Source organism: Anolis sagrei, chromosome 3, assembly GCF_037176765.1.
Source record: "Anolis sagrei isolate rAnoSag1 chromosome 3, rAnoSag1.mat, whole genome shotgun sequence".
In the NCBI taxonomy this organism is placed as follows: Eukaryota; Metazoa; Chordata; class Lepidosauria; order Squamata; family Dactyloidae; genus Anolis; species Anolis sagrei.
This window is the reverse complement of record NC_090023.1, coordinates 190,632,817-190,653,744: the sequence shown is the minus strand read 5'-3', so window position 1 is coordinate 190,653,744 and position 20,928 is coordinate 190,632,817. Positions and strand designations below refer to the sequence as shown.

The 20,928-nt window shown below is 38.7% G+C and overlaps 1 protein-coding gene across 3 annotated transcripts in view; it reads left to right on the top strand.

Moving 5' to 3' along the window:
- LRRC27 (leucine rich repeat containing 27) overlaps positions 1-20,928 on the top strand; it is a 60,015-nt gene that overhangs the window by 15,857 nt on the left and 23,230 nt on the right. For 2 of the 3 annotated variants that reach the window (XM_060768669.2, XM_060768668.2), the window contains 3 exons: positions 9,358-9,598; positions 18,545-18,676; positions 20,745-20,838. In XM_060768669.2, the coding sequence (XP_060624652.2) occupies positions 9,358-9,598; positions 18,545-18,676; positions 20,745-20,838 (467 nt within the window). Of the gene's footprint in view, positions 1-2,608; positions 2,732-9,357; positions 9,599-18,544; positions 18,677-20,744; positions 20,839-20,928 lie in introns of all 3 variants that reach the window. The other variant, XM_060768670.2, reaches the window with a different exon arrangement.

Below are 20,928 nucleotides of genomic sequence, written 5' to 3'. Positions count from 1 at the left end.
TGCAGTCTTTGGAGAAGAGCCACCCCAAGCTCCGCATGGCTTCCTCCTTGCTAGGTGCCACAGGGAAGCTCCAGCTCAGCCTCTCAACAGCTAGCATCATAGGCGAGGCCTCTAACTGGAGGGGGGGGGGGCGAGGAGGAGACTAAAATTATTTATTTTATGGTAATTTGTTCTTTGACTGAACTCTTAAAGGGGGAAAATGGATTGGTTTGGGAGGGGGAGCTGGAATGGATTAATTGAATTTCAATTTACTTCAGTGGGGGAATTTCTTTCACATATGAGCAAATTGAGTTGGTCACAGAATGACTTAAACTCGTATGTCAAGGTACCACTGTACTTAAAACACTTTAGACATGTCATTATATCTTTGTATGTATGTATGGGTAAGGCAATGAGAATGGATTGTTTACCCTTTTGTTATCTTTCTCTAGATCCCTATTTCCCAATGTGGGGCACATTCTCCACAAGGGGGCAGTTTGATTTTTAAGGAGGACAATTCAAGTTATTAACAGTGAACCTTTTCATTTCTTATGGTTCTAGGGGCCTCATATAGCCACAGTGTATGTAGAGGGGAAAATCCCATGAATAGAGGAGTGGAGAGACCATAGAATTAACTAGAGCAGTGGTTCTCAACCTGGGGTCCCCAGATGTTTTTGGCCTGCAATCCCCAGAAATCCTAACAGCTGGTAAACTGGCTGGGATTTCTGGGAGTTGTAGGCCAAAAACATCTGGGGACCCAAAGTTGAGAAGCACTGAACTAGAGTGTGTCTGTGCCCAGAAAAGTGAGGCAACTTTCATTCCAAACACCCTACTCCTCTCAGTGTTCTTTTAGCATTACAATCAATACAAAATATATAAAAATGTCTTTTTGTTCTGAATATAAATGTAGCAAAAAATCCAAAGCATAATTATTACTTTCATAGGCAAGTCAGTACTTTTGTATGAAAAAAAATTGCATGAAAAAAGTTCAGCCGCAAGAAAATTAATGTCAGATGACAGGATATTATCATATATTCTCACCAAACACACGCAATGAAGTTGGACTCTTAAGTTATCCGGAATTTTATGCAAATCAATTCATTCTTTCATTTTATTTTTTTTCTTTCATGGATGCCATGTTCTTTATTTAGACCAAGTCAGTGGCCTCTGAGGCTTCCTTCACGTAAATAGATGTTCACTTTTTGAATAATAAGAATTATATGTCACCAGCAGGGAGGGGGCGGCATCACAATTTTTGAGATGTTTAGGGTGGGATATGGTCGAAAAAAAGGTTGGGAACCACTGCTCTAGATAGTATTTCTCAGTAATTGCTAATGTTTACACATAAACCTTCTCTTTGCTTGCTCAGTTTTTGGGAGGTGCACGGAGAGGTACTGAGATGCCTAGTGCTGTTTTGATGGGACAGGGTAACTATGAAGGTAGACTTATCTCCTGACAGAATTTCTGTATTTGTTGCTAATATGAGTATTGGGGCTGTAAAGTAGGCTTCAGCAACTCCATCCGTTTCCTGGGTGCATTTGTGATAATGAGCATTTTCCACAGTTGTTTCAATTCAACCCTTTTTACTTTATACATACAACTATGAACTACTTTTTTTAACTAGCTGTCTGGTTTGATATATCTGTGGCTGTTTTTTCTGAAAGAAAATGCTGATTTTGACACTTAAGCTCTGGTGGCTTATGTATCAGACTGGAGATGGGGCATCTCATATACGACCATCAATATGGAACCAATATTCCTTATAAATTCAGTAACATTAGCATAGACCCAATTTTCTGGTGTACCTCTATATTTTATGTATCCTGGGAAATTAATACCTTGGTCATTAATTAAATGGATTTCTGTGCTTGCATTTAAATTATACTTCCTGGATTATATCCCATGTTACCTAAAAGGTACTTAAACTTATATTTGAAACAAAAATGTGCTTTCACTCATGACAGTGGCACAAACCTCTCCAAATTTAAATGTAGTGTTTGTTCCTGCGTAATCGTTTTGTTTCCAATAAAACTGAAACATTATTTATCAACAAAGGGATTCACTGAAAAGTTTTAAAGAAAGATCAGCTTGGCCTACTTACACAATTCACTTTTAACTCTTGTCTTAGATGATCTGTGTCATTTTATTGCTTCATGTTGTATATGCAGATTACACTTGTAACATATTTCTACTGGAATCATACTGGATTTTAGGGAGGGAAATATTTTCTATAGCTGATAGTTTTTAGCCTTGGATTCTGGTATTTGCTGATCACCAAGAGAACAAACTATTGGCAGACCAAGATATACTTCACAGTGTATTTTGTTGAAATGTATCCTATATCTGTTCAAATTACCAGAAAAAGAATTTCACCTAAATATTAGGAAGAACTTGTTCACTTCAAAAACTGTTGGACCACAAAATAAGTCGTCTTGGAGGATGATGGGTTCTTGTTTGAAGGTCTTGTAACAGAAGTTGAATGGAGATCTTTCAGGAATGCTTTAGTTACACATCTTGTACCACAAAGGGTTGGACTAAATGGCTCATGAACATCCCTTCCAACTCTAGGATTCCGTGGATTCAGCCTGTTATAAATTAAGTACATACCTTGAAATTCTGTATTTCGCAGACTTGTCTTCTCCACTAGAACAAGAAGCAAAGGCCATTGTTAAAGAATACAAGAGAAAATGTGACAGACCACCCGAGCGTAGGAAAGCTTTCAACGAATTGTGGCGACACATGAGCTTCCTTAGTGAGTTCATTAGAGCATTAGCTTAAGGACAGCAACATTCCTATATTCATTGTGTGTGTGTGTGTTTTACAATGTCTTGTTTAGATGACACTGTGACTTGGTTCAGATATTGCACCCAAATTGTGATTGGAATGTAATTGTAGCTATGACTCAAGCTCATATTCCTTTTCCTCTGCATGTGCTGAAGTTTCCTCCTGCACTTCTTGGTTCACAGTAACCATAGTTTGCAGTAACACTGAAACAGAACAACTCAAGTTAAGTTCACACCATCTGGTGCCTTGAATCCAAAATTATAGAGTCGTTTACCCTGTCTGAATAGCATGGCAAACTGCAGTTGTCATAAATTAGGAAGTTGGGAAAACTGGAACATGCAAGGCAATAAAGATAGAGGATATTCATAACTGTAAAACATTGGCTTCATAGCAAGATGATGATTATGATTATTATGATGATTTGGCTGTGATGACTGAACCACCTTAGTGTAAAAAAAGATTTGTACATTAGTATTTGGACTTGCAAATCAAAAATGAGCCTACCTAGAGGAGGCTGTTTTATGATGTTTCGCATCTGCTGAACAAAGTCCATAATATATTTTACTGTGCCCCATCCCAAATTTATCAGTTCCATTCCTGGGGAACTGCATTATCCCTGTAGTCTAATTAAGGAAACACTGTTTGATTATAATAAAAAGTGCTCTGTTTACTGTAATTTTGCTTTTGTCACTGCCATCAATTGAATGCTGCCTGTAACCTCAGTGCTTGATTGCGTCTTTTTAATTTTTTTTACTTTATATGGGTTTAACTTTGTTTTGTTTTAACTTTTACTGTAAACGTCAATCTCATATTGGGAGAAATTTGGGATACAAATATAATTTAATTTAATTTAATTAATAGATAGTTTTTTGATCCTGGCAAGGTTTGAGCTTCATACATGGAATAATATTTAATTTAATTTTGTAATTTATAGACGTTGCTCCATCTAAATCCAGAAGTACTCGGAGAAGTCTGCCATAGACAAACTGAATGTTTGAAGCTCAGTATTGCTATCAGTAATGTAAAAATGGTGTAGAAAATAAGGAATGTATCTTAGATTACACACACATTCACATACACACACACACACATATATATATGCGTAGATGAAACATTATTTTCAATACTGATACACATAGAAAATACTTATTTAAAGTAACATCCTGTTCTTTATTTGAGAATCTTACTTTGTAAAATTATTAATGTTTTATTTTAAATACAGTGTGTACTAGTTACACATATCACAAAAATCTGCCAATAAACAAATGAGTGAATAGCATAAATCAGGGATGAGAATCATATATCTAAGAAGCCCTTTCCTCATCCATCACTCCTAGTTCAAGTACCGTTTGCTTAGAGATGCTGAATGTACAACCCCAAAACTACCTCTGCATGAGCCTTTCATGATGAAGTGCTTTTTCAAAGACATTAACTAAAACAAGTGTAAAAATAATATGAAATGATCAAGTCACAACTGGTTTGGATGTAGAGCCCAAAGAAGTACAGGATGGACCATAAATAGTTGTCTATGCATGTTTGCCATAGCATAAAGAATAATGTTAAAAGAGTTCCATTTGAAATACATTGCTGACATGTTTCCACCTTGTGTATGTCGTTTCACAGAAGTAGAGATCCTTAGAGATGCAGATGACTGTTCAAAGCAGTCCTTCCACTGAACAGAATAGGGAGTCCAGTCGCACATAGACAACAGAGTACATACTCAAAATTTTTAAGTAATAGTGCCCTGAGTCCTGCTCAGTCAGGAAGCCATTGCTCTTAGGACTGAGAACATGAGCTGTTCTACAGGCAAAGCCTCAGTTTGAGATCTGTAGAGCTCCTTATTTCTGCGTATTATTCCCAGTAGGACAAATGGAATATTGATCCTGTTTGAAAAATTTGTGTCACCCTGAAAAATTTAAAATGGAGATATTATGTTATATGACAAGGAATCTCATAGCCCTTATTGTTGTCTTACTAGCATGATGAAAGATTGTAAAGGTGGGAACATTTATCTCAGATGTTATTTATATTTACTCTCAAATAGATGTATTTGTGTACATATCACATTTGTTTCAGAAATTATTATTGAAAATTGTAAACATCTTGTCCATTTTAAAGTGATTATGATGTATGGCTATGTGTCTGGAAATCATAAAAAGAGTATTTTGTATTTTAAAAAAATTACATTAAAAGATGTGGTAGATCATTTGCTTGTGTAATTGCCTTCCTTGATGCATGTGAGATTTTGTGCTGCTTTTGTACTGCGAAGCAAATACGGTCCCAACCGCATCAATAAGCTAGGAGAAGTTTTGTCAAGGATTTGTGTTATAAAGAAAGCATTTAGGAAGTGGTTGAACTCCTCCAGATCTACTTCTATTCCCTTCAAAACAGCCTTCAACACAAGATTGCAATTTCCTTTTTTAAAATGTGGGATCATGATTCGCCGTCCTTAGATACATTCTTGGAGTACTTCCGTTATTTCAGTGGGGAACAATACTGTTAATTCTACAGCAAAGCATTTAAGGACTGAGGCCAACAAGTCTTTAGACACATGAAGAATGTACTTTCCGATTGTCCACATCCTCCAATTTTCTCTGTATCTTGTTAGCGTATATGAACATACCCATATATGAATAAAAATAAGCCAATTTTTTATCCAGAAAGCCAATTAGATGGAAAACCAATCCTTCAGGGATTCCACATTCCATGCACAAATGTTTCTAGTTTAGATGACATTTCAGAAGCTGGGAAATTTTAAGTTTAGTTTTTGAATATGCCAGGAGACTTTCTTGGGGCTGTGAGCATTTAATATGCCAGTCACTTTGGGAGATGAATGTGTTGCCCTTTTACCTGATGAATATTTTCTCTGGCATTTAATTTGCATTATGCTAATTGTACACAATAGTCGCTTGTGTTAATACATGCTCATCTAAGCCCCAAGCATACCCAACCAGAGATATTCACAGCAGTGCATAATGAAGCAAATACAATCAAAGACACGACAAAATGTGCCATTTATGGATGCATAGAACATTAGGTGCATAGTTAAGTAAAGCCAAATGCAGGCCATTAAATGTGGGTGCATACCACAAAACATCAATGTAAGCCATGTTTCTGGGCATTAATAGCAGCTAAAACAATGGTGATTCAACAATCCTTACCAATCTTTGAATAGATCATACCTAGTGGCTAGGAAGACCAAAAATATAAGATACAGCAAGGAAACATACATGTTCAAGCAGGTCCCTGGAGACATTCATATTTATATATTTCCACTTTCTTCCTTTTCTGCCATAATCCTTGGATAATGTCCTAGTAAGTCAAGAATATTGTAGGGTGTTGAACTAACATTGTGGGGTGTTGAACTATTGTGGGGTGTTGAACTAACATTCCTTTCCTGTGATGCCTATAAAGAGCTTCTGTTTCTCTTAGCAGGCCCTGATCCTTAGTAGACCCTTATTTATAACCAAAGCTAAAGAACACCATAGTTTCTATCTGAGCAAACCTTAGATGTAACATGGTAATATGCATGGATCATGGTGCTTCAATAGTTAGACTTTTATATCTTCTATCCTCCTATCTACCAACCTTTCATTGCTGCACCATACTCTGTGAACACTTTGCAGAGCTTGGATTACCTAAGTTTTTCTCCATGTGGTTATCTACATGTGTTTTCTCACCTAGTGCACTAGTTGTTTGCATTTGCTATATCTGTGCATCAGGTGCTGAGATAGTGACCTAGTGTCGTCTGAAAACCGGGAGTTTTTTATTGTATTGTTTTCTCCAGAAGCCAGAAATGAATTACTAAATAAACCTTTGAAATAGTTTGCTGTGCCTTGAACGGAAGAAGGGAGTTTATAATTGCCAGTCTTTCCCTAAGTACTCCAGTGATAAACCATTTCCACATACATTCCTCCTTAGAGAGGAATTGCCTTTTTTTATTTAAATTAGGGGAAGACAACAACACGAGTTCTGGAGATGGTATAAGACTTCTTCGGGTTTTGAAGGATAAAAACTCATCACCATACACATTTTATTTTTATGTACATCTGCAAAAGTATTTTTACTCCAAATGTACCTTTACCCTCTAGGGCAGGCATGGGAAAACTTTGGCCCTCCAGGTGTTTTGGACTCCAATTCAATTGTGGGAGTTCAATTGTGGGAGTTGAAGTCCAAAACACCTGGAGGACCGAAGTTTGCTCTAGGACATGTGATGCTGTTTGCCCACAATTTTTCCTTATCCATCTCACACCATTTTTAAATGATTTTTACAACTTTACTATTTTGTTTACTTCAATAAGGCACGCTGTATTTTTGCACCCCTGATTTAAATGATACTTGAAGTAGCTTCCATTAGATAAATTGCAAGCAATTCAACAATTCTATTAAATATGTGGAATCAGTTGAAACAACTGGCAGATTAAAATGAAAGGTACATGTTGAATGGTACCTAAAAGTGGAATCCGCATATGACTCAATAATATAATATCTGATTTTTGTTTATTCCATTGCAAGATAATCAGAGTTTGATTTAGGCTGCAATTCTATCTATACTTAGTAGAGAACCAGTCAACAAAAGGCAATGGGACTCTGAATCAACCTTCAGAAGATTACACAGCAACCTAGTTCCAGTTGCCATGGATTACATACTGTTCCTTCTAAATCTTTGGGGAAAGTGTTTTTTTCTCACATACTCCTTTCTCCTACCAATACAGAACGTATACTGATCATAGGTTGTCCAAAGCCTGAGAAGAAACCGATAAACCGATACATTTTTTCCACTTCCAGTTTAAAGCAATGAAGTTAAAACATCTGAAAAGAAAAAGTGTGAAACTTGAAGTTACTTTGAAATGCTCAAAGAACGTACAACATGAACAAATTCTAAGGCTACTGATTGATCTTTGTTTCAAACCAAATTACTTTGCATGACAACCTAAGGCTACTGTTTGACCTTTGTATCAAACCAAATTATTTAGCATGACTACACCAGATATTCAGATAACATGCTATAATGTGTCTCCTCGTACATTTATGTTGAGCCATTAAAAGCCATTAGATTTGTGCACGCATCCATTTTAGCCCTTTTTCTTCAGCTTCTCCAGATGGCCGCCTTCCTCCCTTCTATTTGGGAGCATGCGGCACATGCTTCTTTAACCAAGTTCCTCAAACCCAGGCTCCCTTGAAAAGAAGAAAGAAAAGGAGCCCAGGAAAGGTGCTTAGTTAACCCCATTGCTCAAACCCAGACTCCCTTGAAAGGAAGAAAGGAAAGGGTCTCAGGAAGGATGCTTCCTTAACCCCATTGCTCAAACCCAGACTCCCTTGAAAAGTAGAAAGGAAAGGGTCCAGGAAGGATACTTTCTTGTGCCTGGATTGCTCAAGGGTCTTCTTTTTGGCTGCCTAGTCAAAACAGATATTTCCATCACTCAGTTTTTGGGAGGCTCTCAAAAACAGAACTGGGTACTGAACGAAATTTGGATACCAAAAACAGATTGCCCTAAAAGCCATCATGTTGCAATGGCTTGAATGCTGGACTATGACTCTGGAGACTAACTAGGGCTTGAATTTCCACTCAGCCATGGAAACATTGGGCAAGTCTCATTCTCTCAGTCGCAGAGGAAACTTAACAAATCTTGCCAAGGAAACCCACAACAGGGCCTTAGGGTCACCATAATTCAAAAATGACTTGAAGACACACAACAACATCAATTTTTATGGCATAAAGGTCTATATTCCTTTCTCCAAATATTTCAGAAGATATTATATTTGCCAATAATAAATGGAACTATAAAGTATGTACATCTGTACAAGCAAAAGGCAGGCATTACGAGAAACTTGAGGAATGCAAGGGAGGAATGCAAGAATCACTTTTAGGTCACTCCATGAATATTTCTTACTGTGAACCTATAGTGTGTTAGAAGATATGCTACCCAAATCATCCTAACTCACAGTATCTTTAGACTCTCCAGGGGTGAGAAGATGGCAAGGTAGATGTAGATCTTTGGGATCCCACCCAATAAGAACTGGTAGAAATAAGTTATCATTTACATCAAGTGAGATTCAGTAAAGTTGGGTCTTTTTAAGGTATAAAGACAATAAGAAATCATAAGACTGAAGGGCATGTAAAGGACATCATTAGTGGTAGACATTTTTGGTGGGGAGACATGGGGGTAAAACGCCATCCAACCCATATCCTGCTCAAGGCAATTCTTATATATAAATGACTTTTCTGGGAAAATAACACATAGATAGAATGTAACTATGGGATGTCGAAAAATGCAGTTCAAGTGCCAGGGTAAAGATAAATGCAATTTTTCCCCTTTTGTGTATTAAAGAAAATAATTCTATTTACTACAATGTTACTTCCCATTTCTTCTTCGGATTATGATTGTAGTACAATAGAGAAGGGGATGGAGGCTGAATAAAGCAGGACAGACTTTCAGATGTACAGTTGCATTCATCTTCGTGGTCAAATTTGAGCGGAGGAAGGAGAAAAGAAAAGAAAGGGGTTGGGGATGGACCAGATTTTATTTTGCCATTTCCCTTTCATAATTTGTTCTACGGATGAATATAGTGACCTCTTTTTGATTCCAATAGAAATGCCTCCTGTTGAAAAGTTAAACTTGACAGACATCATGAAATCCAGTATGGATTTGTCAGATGGATGGCCTAGTGAGGAGGAAATGATACGATTTCAGAAGCTGAGGGACAAATTGATCCAAGATGAAAAAGAAGAATATCAGGCCAACAAAATGGTAGCCAACGAATCCATGCCTGCACTGAGGAGAACCAGAACTAAAGAAAGCCTCTCTCAAAAATCATCCATGGTTTCATCCAGGTAATAAAAAGTATGATGCAGCTTGCTGTGTTTTTATATTCTTTTACCAAGGGTAATATATTAAAATGATAGTACTTCAAAAGCCAAAAACCCATGGTGCAGTAAATAATAAATAGCACTCTTCATTGGTTTTTGCATCTTTTGTCAACCTCCTTAATCATTCAGTGCTCTTAGTGTATCAGTCTCTCTGCCATAGTACATTTCTCATGAAAAAATAGTTGTGCCTCTGCCATTAAAGGATGCAACACAATGATGAGCTTCTTGAAAATGCTTTCTGTCTTGTTGCATCCACTGGTAACTTTGTTATATCTTGACTATATATTCATAGTAGGTATGTGATCAACTTTGCAAATTATCAGGTAAGGATAATAGTTAATTTTTGGTTGCAGCAATTATAGGACCTCAATCTTAGTACTACCTAAGCCTTTCCTGAGAAATGCTTTCTTCACTACATACTATTTTTCCTTGTACTCTTTTTGATATGTTTCTTTACATACATCCCTCCATGGCACCCTTCTCTGTTTCTTGCCTCAATATCTTTAAAACTATGTATCTTCAGAAAATCCTTTCAGTCGAGGAAGCCTTGAGAGTCTGAGAGATAACTCATGAGTCTTGTAAAAATCGCAGGGAAAAAGATGGAGTTGATACTCGGCTCAAAATGGGTATAGACCTGGTATGGGTTTTCTTAATTGTAATTTTTGTTGTTAACACAAGGTGATTTGCAAACTAAAATGTTAATAATGTAATAAAAAACATACAACAAATCAAGATAAAATATTCCAAGGGCCACATACAACTTGCGGTCTACACTTTGATTGCCCTTGCTTTGAGGAGTTCAGAGTAATTTTTCTTTCTCTCATCCTCCCAAGTATTTTAAGTACAAAAGAGTCCAAGGTAAATCAGAATGGGCATGAGAGGATTCTGTGACAAAAACTAATAATAGTCAGTCCTCCATGTTTTGTATCCATGGAGCCTAGTCTTCTTTCTTCCATGGATTCAACCATGCATGGTATAATGAAACCAGGGGGATGAAGGACCTTTTGGGCAATCCCACCAATTATAGGATTACTTATGTTTATTTTCCACTGTTACCAATAAAGATATACTTTGTATATGAGGCACACAGAGAAGTTTATTTGGTTCAAACAGAGAAAGGTGTTTATTTATTTTCAACAGGCACAGAAAGCTTAATAGTTGCAGGTTATTTGTTCAATGCTTAATGGTCACAGAAATAGTTCAGAGCTTGATTTGCCGGTTCCAGTCAAAACCTTTAAAACCCAGGAAACGTTTAGTCTTCCAGCAAAAGTCCCTTAACTACAAACAGCGCAATCACCAGGGTCTGTTTAAAACAATATTTCCTCCACAAGGTAACTATTTTAAAGATAAACCACAAGCCGAACTTCCACTTCTAACCCAAACTCAAAAACCCTTCCTTCCTCTTTGCTCCCAAATGCTCCACACTCTGAATGCAAAACTTCAAGCTCCAGGCACTATCTGCCTTTTCACCCTTCAGGCACTAACTGCCTCTTTAGCCCCTAACTTTGACTGACTTTTCCAGCCCAGTCTTTAAACTGCATCCTTCTCTTACAGTTCCATAATCCTAACTGATCTAGATATAGATACACACACACACCTTCATTTTGCCATTTTACATAAGCATTGTACTCCACTTGTATATAATGGACTTTGAAAATCCACAGATTTTGGCATCCTCAGTGGTTTTTGGGATCAAGCCCCCCAACAGATACTAAAAGTCTACTGTACGTGGGCCATTAGTATCCAATGTGTGGGAGTGAAAGCCCTTTGGAGCCTTTTTGAAGCTTAAAATCCATATGTAGCCCATGCTAAATGTAAGGAGTAGGTGGATGATATGAGTCATATCTGTTATGATTTGATTATACCTTTTATTATACCCATAAAAAAGAAAAGATCTCCCAGTATAGCTCTGAGGGATCTCAGCATTCCCCAGAGAGCTGCTTGAAAACACAATGCTGCACTGATGAATTGTACTAAACATTGACTCCTTGTTACTGATTCACAGTATAGATTACTGTTTGGATTGCCTGCTTGATTTTCTTAAAGATAACATACTTATCTGTTTGACATAGCTTTCATCTGTCCATGATTGTAGGGTTGTCACTTTTTCTTTCCCTTCCTCTCCTCTTTTAATGGCTCTAAGAATAGTTAAATCAATGAATAGCAAGTATTTGTAGCATGCCTGGACAGAAATAAGGCTTTTATGTCTGATTGTTGCATAGGTCATACTTTGCTGCTCCTGCCCTGTGAGGATTAGAAGCACAGGCATGAGAGATGGATTAGAACTGTATATGTGCTATAGTTCTCACAATAATTGCTATATGCACAAAAGTGGCTTTGCATTTATGGCCCACTTGCCAAGAGAGTTAACTACCAATGAATAACATTATTTTTGAAAAGGAATAGAAGTCTGAACTGGCCACAGTGATCCACGCTCTTGTTACATCCTAAATAGATTACTGCAACGCGCTCTATGTGGGGTTGCCTTTGAAGACTGTTTGGAAACTCCAACTAGTCTAACAGGCGGCAGCTAGATTGCTCACTGGAGCAACATACAGGGAGCACACCACCCCCCTGCTATGCCAGCTCCACTGGCTGCCAGTCCAGTTCCAAGCACAATTCAAAGTAATGGTCTTGACCTCTAAAACCCTATATGGTTCTGGCCCAGCGTACCTGTCTGAACATATCTCTATCTACATCCCACCTCGGAGTTTAAGATCTTCTGTGGAGGCCCTTCTCTTGACCCCACCTTTGTTGCCAACATGCTTGGCGGGGATGAGGGACAGGGCATTCTCGGTGGTGGCCCCCCACCTGTGGAATTCGCTCCCTGGTGAAATCAGATTATCTACGTCCCTCCTTTCCTTTAGAAAGAAGTTAAAAACGTGGATGTGGGACCAGGCTTCGGGTAATTATGCTGACAATGACAGTGACAATTATGACAATCGCTCTGGAAATGGACTATGGGCAAGCTTGATGGACTTTCTAACTACAGAATCCGGCTTAGATGAGGCCACCAGGCTGTTATTGGAACAGATTTTAATTGAATGTGATTTAATGTTTTAAATGAATGTAATTATTGGATTTTATTATATATTTTATTATGTGTACATTGGAGGCATCGAATTGTTGCTGGCTGGAAGCCGCCCTGAGTCCCCGTCCCCCCCAAGGGTTAGAAAGGCGGGGTACAAATCCTCAAATGCTGCCTTGGTAGTGCATCATATTCTTCCCACTGTAGTCTGAAATCTAGTTGCCAGTGCTTTGTGTTGTCTTAGGACATCATTAGACAGAAGTCCTCAATCCGGGGGAAAGTGGGGGCATCCATGGGGCAGCGGGGCAAATCCGGCAGGCAGCAGAGAAAGTCGTTGCCCCTCATCAGCCCCATCTCACAGGGGGAAGTGTCACTGCTGGCTTTCCCCTGCGCTTTCCCCTGCTTACCTTATGAGAACACACAGAAAGCTTCCCGTGTTAGGGCTGTGTCCTACGATGCTGTCAGGACACTGTGAGGATGGAGCCCCACTGGAAGGAGCCCCGCGTCATGCAATGGGCTCAGGCGGGCTCCATCCTCCTAGTGCCCTGGCAGCATCCTAGGACACTGAAAAAGGTAAATGTGACTAGCTGTTCGTGATCACATTGTATTCCTCCTGTTTTCCCCAATCCCAATTGACCATACTAAAGATGTATCTTAGAAGCGTCCTTGCATAAAGAAGAAACAAACGATTACAAGGAGTTTCAGGAAATTCAATTTTTTATATTTAATTACCAGTATATTATTATTTATTTGTTTTAAATGTGCCACAGGATTTTTTTGTTGTTTTTGTTGCAAATATTGTGTGCCACTATAAAATCCCAAATATTCCTAGTAGCATACAATTTCTACATTAGAGTTTACTTTGATGCTTCAAGAAAACGGAACTCTTGCCTATACACATCTATTCTACTATTGATCGACTCAGCTTTAAGATGTCCCAAGAACTTCTGCTGTTTTTGTTGCAATTGACCAGTGGTTCCCAACCTTTTTTTTAACCATGGACCACCTGACCAGGGATCACTTTGACCAGATGGTATCCTTGAAGTGACTGGCTTGACTCTGAAGGAGCTGGGGGTGATGACGGCCGACAAGGAGCTCTGGAGTGGGCTGGTCCATAAAGTCAAGAACAACAACAAAATGAAAATTACAATGACCAGATAGCAAAAATTTGCTTGTCAGTTTTCAAAGTTAATTTAATAAAATAATAATAATAATAATAATAATAATAATAATAATAATAATAATCGTCATCATCATCATCCATCTGAACATTAGGAAGAACTTCCTGACTGTGAGAGCTGTTCAGCAGTGGAACTCTCTGCCCCGGAGTGTGGTGGAGGCTCCTTCTTTGGAAGCTTTTAAGCAGAGGCTGGATGGCCATTTGTCAGGGCTGATTTGAATGCAGTGTTCCTGCTTCTTGGCAGGGGGTTGGACTGGATGGCCCATGAGGTCTCTTCCAACTCTTTGATTCTATGATTCTATTATTCTATTTATAACCCACCACCATCTTCCCAGAGGGGACTTGGGGCGGCTAAAATGAGGCCAAGCCCAAAATAATACAACACATTTAAAACGCAAAAACAAAATACATCATAACACAAATATGAAATAACACATGCAATCAACAATATGAAATAATATAAAATCAGACACAGAGGGTGGGCCAACTATATGAGGTAAAAAAAATTAAAAAGTTAAAACTCTAGGTGAGATAGGGAAAAAAGTGCATTTTTAAGAGAGGAGCCTGACAGGAAGGAGCTTTATTCTAAGGGCAGCTGTAGATGAAAACAACTAGATGGGTTGAGTGGTCACTCTCCGAAGGCACATCGGAAAAGCCAAGTTTTTAGATCTTTCTTAAAACCAGCTAGGGTAGGAGCTTGCCTGATCTCCCTAGATAGCGAATTCCAGAAAACAATCTGCCTGTGTCAACAGAAAGGTGATAGAAATGTTCTTGATGAGAAACTCCTGAGCTACTAAATATATGTAGCTCAGCAGTCAAGAGAATCGCCTTGACCCAAACATCTGAAAGCTTCAAAGGGCTTCTGTAGGAGAAGACAGTCCCTTATTTCTGTCTATCCTCCAGGAAAAAACAAACTAAGCCTGAAACTATTGTAGAAGATCTTGAATACTAATTGCTAGAATGTGCCCTCCCTGTCATGATGAGGGAATGTGTAATAAGTTATTTTCTTCTTTCGAAGCATAGGGTGTACACCACAATCAAACACGGGGCACATACCACATCTCAGATGAAAGTAACAGGGGTGGAGGAGATTAATAGGCTTAGAAACTGCTATTGAAAACTCTGAATTCTTCAAAAGCCAACAGTATACTTCAAAGAGTGAAAGAATAATCCTCTATAGTTTGGTGTTGTTGAACTAATAACAGTATACAAGCTAACTACCTTTTCAACTTGCTCAAGAGGCATAAATTGCTGAGAGGAGGTGGGCAAAACAGCCGCCTACTTTTCTTACAGATGAATAAGGGTTGTGGAACATTTAAAAGAGACAAAATGAGCACATGGGCTGTACAGTTCATGGTTCTGGACAACAGGATATCTTAGAAAAGGCAAAGGACATCCCAAACACGTTAAAGATCACCTGTTTGGCACAACAATGTTTGGAATTGCAATAATCCCTGCATTTATTTTCCTTTATTTCAGAATAAATCCAGAATGTGGCAGTCTTGAAATGATTCTTTAGGGTTCGTTATCAGTTTAATTTTATTTTTATGTCCGTTATTTCTTTTGGCTTTCAAACTCAGGCCAGAATATAGAGCATCAATATCATGTTAATGTGCACATGTGTTCTCTATTCAGCATCGCTGCTCTGGTACTTAGCTAACAACTACTTTTGAAATTTGAAATTATTTCAGAAGGCTTTTGAATAATAATATTCTATAATGAGGTTAACACATCACTATGAGCAGGGTAAGAGTATCATCAGCATAATCCCGGTGGCGCAATGGGTTAAACCTTGTGCCGGCAGGACTGAAGACCAACAGGTCAGAGGTTCAAATCCGGGGAGAGCACGGATGAGCTCCCTCTGACAGCTCCAGCTTTCCATGCGGGGACATGAGAGAAGCCTTCCACAAGGATGGTAAAACATCAAAAAGCATCCGGACATCCCCTGGACAACATCCTTGCAAACAGCCAATTCTCTCACACCAGAAGTGACTTGCAGTTTCTCAAGTTGCTCCTGACATGGAAAAAAAACCTTCAGCTCAATCCATGCAGATGTGATGTAAGTTCTGTTTCATCTGTCCTTTCATGTGGTGCTTGAAGATGGTTAAAATCAACTTGTTTCTTTATAACTCTCCATCAAAAACATATTTTGAAATATATGTCACCATTAGAAATTAAATTAAGCATCAATATTTCCAAAGAAAAGGAAAAAAGATAATAGGAAGCCAAGAAAACAAAGCAGCATATCACAAGAACCAATGATGGAAAGCATGCTGACATCATAACATTTTGATCTGTCTTCTGTATCCAAACGACTGTACTCTGGTGGTGGTGATGATGCTGATGGTTACCAATAAGGACTTCCAGTAAGAATTTAAGTGAGCGTGATTATTCATCAGGATCATCTGAAGCAGCATAATATAACAACACCAAATGTTCTTAAAAATCAAGATTGTTGTTTTGCAGTTGAATCTGGATTGTATCCAAAATTAGACTTTTGTAATGCCTGGGTCAAGTTGCCTCCCTCTGGATTGGGAGTGAGCCTTTTCTGATTCATTTTTCTTCTTATATATCTACGACTTTATTTTAGAATAGCATCACATTTATAATAGCTTTGTCAAGAATCCTATAAAAAGTCATGCTCATTATTATCGGCCTGATGACATTTGTGTTATTGCTGCATACGTAGCAGGAAAAAGAATTCTAAATAGAACTGTAGAGCAATAGAGCAGCAGATCTACCATTCCCCACTTTGGGGACAGTGTCACCTGACTCATAAACTTTGCAGATTCATATATTTTCAATCCCCCAAAAGATAGCAATGTCTGATAGATTTGAAGGGGATGGCGCATATGTAACAGCTACACGCTTGTTGTAGCTGATGAATCTCAATCAGGCCCATGTGAGATTGGGCAGCTGAGGATCTCTTAGAATCAAAGCTGATTCTTTCCTGGCAAAAGCATTCCCTGTTTTTTGGTAATATGTCTACTACTACCATAAGGAGAAGCTATGGCAGAAGCTTTTGGCCCACATAGATGTAGTGGAAAATTCTGCCTTCTTGGTGGTGATTCTTCTTGCTGGAAGAGACTGGCAGAGGAGCATCAAGGCCCCATCCTAGACTCCTCCAGCCATTAACATTTGAGAGTTAGAATTCCAGTTTTAGATCTGAATGAAATCAGATCAATGGTTCCCGCCCGAAAAAAAATACACTGAACAATACACTGACTTATATCAAAACCAAACATAAATTTCCCTGTGAAAACAGTTGAGAATGCATTAATCATTTGATCTGGAGCACCAGACATTATGAAGGGAGGAGACCAGTTTCCTTTTTGTAAAATGGAGTAGACATTAAATAAGCCTCTTCTTCTCCATCTGTGTGTTTTTTTGTATGTGCCTCCAAGTCATCACTCAATTTATGGTGATGGCAAGAACTACATAGGGTAGTGGTTCTCAACCTGTGGGTCCCCAGATGTTTTGGCCTACAACTCCCAGAAATCCCAGCCAGTTTACCAGCTGTTAGGATTTTTGGGAAATGAAGACCAAAACTTCTGGGACCCACAGGTTGAAAACCACTAACATAGGGTTTCTTGGGCAAGGAATGCTCAGAGGTGGTTTTGCCACTTCCTTCCTCTGAAATACAACATACAGCACTTGGTAATAATAATTTTTTGTTGTCGTGTCAGGAGCAACTTGAGAAACTGCAAGCTGCTGCTGGTGTGAGAGAATAGGCCGTCTGCAAGGATGTTGCCCAAGGGACGCCCGGATGTTTTGATGTTTTTACCATGTTTGTGGGAGGCTTCTCTCATGTCCCCTCATGAGGAGCTGGAGCTGATAGAGGGAGCTCATCCATGCTCTCCCCGGATTCGAACCTGTGATCTGTCGGGCTTCAGTCCTGCCGGCACAGGGGTTTAACCCACTGCACCACTGGGGGCTCCAATAATAATCATCATCATCATCTTAATTTTTATACCCCGCCTCCATCTCCTCAAAGGAACTCAGGGCGGTTTGCATGGAGACAAGCCCGAACAACATGATTAAAATATATTCATTGGCTGCTTCTATCCTAGTACAAACTAGAGCTGGCCCTGCTTAAATTCCAAAATTAGAGAGGATTTGGTAACTTTAAGGTATTTATTTATTTATTTACAGCGTTTATATTCTGCCCTTCTCACCCCGCAGGGGACTCAGGGTGGATTACAGTGTACGCATATATGGCAAACATTCAATGCCAATTTTGACATACAACATATACAGACAGACAGAGGCTATTTCACTTTTTTCTGGCCGCCAGGGGAGATGTCGCTTTCATCGTCCATCTGCGACACTGATGAAGTACTTCCACATTCCCCACATGCTTTTGCTGAAGTCTTTATGGCCTCATAAATTAGTTAATTTAGCCTCCCCACACTTTAAGGTGGTACCTTATTTTCCTACTTGACAGATGCAACTGTCTTTCGAGTTGCAAAGGTCAGCAACAGGCTACACAACTGGTTGGAAACCCACTCCAACCGGGCTGGCTTTGAACTCATGACCTTTTGGTCAGAGTGATCTTAATGCAGCTGACACTCAGACAGCTGCGCCACAATCCCGGTATTTGTACATTACTCTATAGTCTCCAGGTACTGGTGTTAAAACATTTGTTTACCTGAGACTTTAATGCAAAATTTAATTGGCTGTACCAATACATTCATTTCAAAAGGGTCAAGAAGAATATGTTTCCTGCAGTTTCATCTTACGATATGATCGTTCATAAAAAGAGGGCTGAAGAGTTCCGGTTAGCAGCACTAAAGGAGATGAAGGAGAAACAGGCTACTATGGAACAGAGGCAAAAGCAAGTATTATTATTTATTTTTATTACGGTTGATTTTCCAAGTGTTGTTTGTGCAACGTTTGAACAAGGGCACACCACCCTGCTGCCACAGAAGTGTTTACTATTTGGACAGAAGGGTTTTCGCCTCGAAAGATTATTTGACTACATATAGGAATATATAGGTTATAGATAAGTACGTCAGTTTGCTTTGTTTTGCGTTTTTGGTACTTTGCACTACTTTGCAGTGATTTCATACTAGTTTTTATGCTGCTAACCAAGGCAGAACTATGCTGGACAGTAGCAAGCTCATGACTTTGAAGCAGTGAGAAACAGCATGATGCCTGGCATATATAAACATCAAGCAGGGAAAGCGTGCTTCTGCACCCAATGTGAACATCTTTCTCTAAATGTTTTTTTTCCTGGCCTGTCCAAGCGTAGAAACTAATCTACTAAGGATAATAGCCTTGAAAAGGTCTTATGGGAATGGGAGCACCATAAGGGAGAGAGAATTCAATATCCTTCTATTCCTTCTGTGCGGGAAACTGTGCCCCCTCCTCTTGACAGATTGCTGCTGCGGAAGAAATGATCCCATCACTGTCCTATGTTTCATCTTTCAATGCAAATTGGGAGGTCTCATCCTATATGCATGGAGAATGTTCCCAGTCCAGCAACTAAAAGAATCTCAGGAGTACAAAAGAAAAACCTTCCTAGGACCTTACTTTTTTGTAGTCAAATATCCAATGGCCCAATGGTCTGCTACAGAGCTCCCCAGAGCATTCATCGAAAGCAGCAGATGATAAGAGAAGTTAAGTGTTGGAGGAGGGATCTGTCTGCTAAGCATCCTGGCCTGAAGTCCCGAAAGTTGCCCATTGCTTCTAGGTGGTGGAGAATGTTTTCTCATTAACAATGTGGAAGGAAAGTTTGACTCCAAGCTGGTTTTTGTATATCATGTGAGAAAGGGCGTTTATTCTAATTCTATATATGTCCACTCAGTGATCAACAGTTTTCAGTAACTGGTTGTTTTGAACTTGAATACTGTAGGACTCACTTCTGAATAGATGTACATAGGATGTACTATGAGAACAAAAATGGCTCTCTAATTTGTTTTAAATGATCTTCAAGCCTTCTTGTTTGCTACACAAGTATGTACCAGTACTGAGGACACTTAGGCCCCATCTACACTTCATATAATCCAGTTTCTGATCCCAGATTATTTGCTTTGAATTGGATTTTGTGGCAGTGTAGACTCATATAATCCAGTTCAAAGCAGACCATCTGGGGTCAGGTACTAGATTATATGGCAGTGTAGATCCAGCCTTAGAAAGAAGCAGTAAAGGTCAAGATATCCAATCCAGCCTTCTTCTTCATCGTCTCTCTAGTAGTTCTCTGGCATCATACAGGATTCATTTTCCAATCTTATCCTAATTCTAGATCATCTTATTAGAATTACAGAAATTTGTTTGTTTTGTTTGTTTCCAAACTAGTTATCTAGGGGGTTAAATGAGGCATGTAATTAGGACCTCTCACTGTTATTGCTTTGCTAATTAGCAGATCCCCAAGACTGCCATGAATCCCAAGAAAGCGATATTATCAGAGAGAGAAAATATTTAACCCTTTCTGCCAGCTATTAAATCTATGGGGATTTGGTACAAAAAGATATCATTCTTCTCTCCATTCTCCACAAACTAACAGTAGTTGGGAGGAGTAAAGTTTCACCCCAGGTCGCATGATAGATGCAAACTTGAGAGTTCTAAAACATGTAAAACAAAAAAAGAAGAAGAAGAAAAGAAATCTATTTGTATCTTAACTGTGGCAAGACATATTTTAAAATATTTAAGTTCTAATGATGGCCATTATTTGTGTAGCGGGTATATCTGCTATTAAGACATATTCTCATTTTGCTGTGACTTAAGCATAATATTTAGATACGATGTATATTATCTATATGCTAATACAGATTAAATGCATGTGATCCAGAATAACATGCAATTTAAATGTTTCAGGGTCTCTATCACAAACATGTTGGTTTCAGTATGTAACACTAAAATCTCAGTGGCATTTAACAGTATGTCTTGAAAACATATTTTAGAGATAAAGAAGTGCTTCAGAAATGGAGAAAACAGACCAAGAAGATGAGAGAGAGAAAGAGAATGTTGTACAAACCAGAAAAAGGAGACATGGGGGTAAGTAGCAGCAAACAGTGGTGTCCTCTAGAGACCTAACATTACTTCTCATCTCAGTTCTAATATGCTGTGTAACAACAATCTAACTAT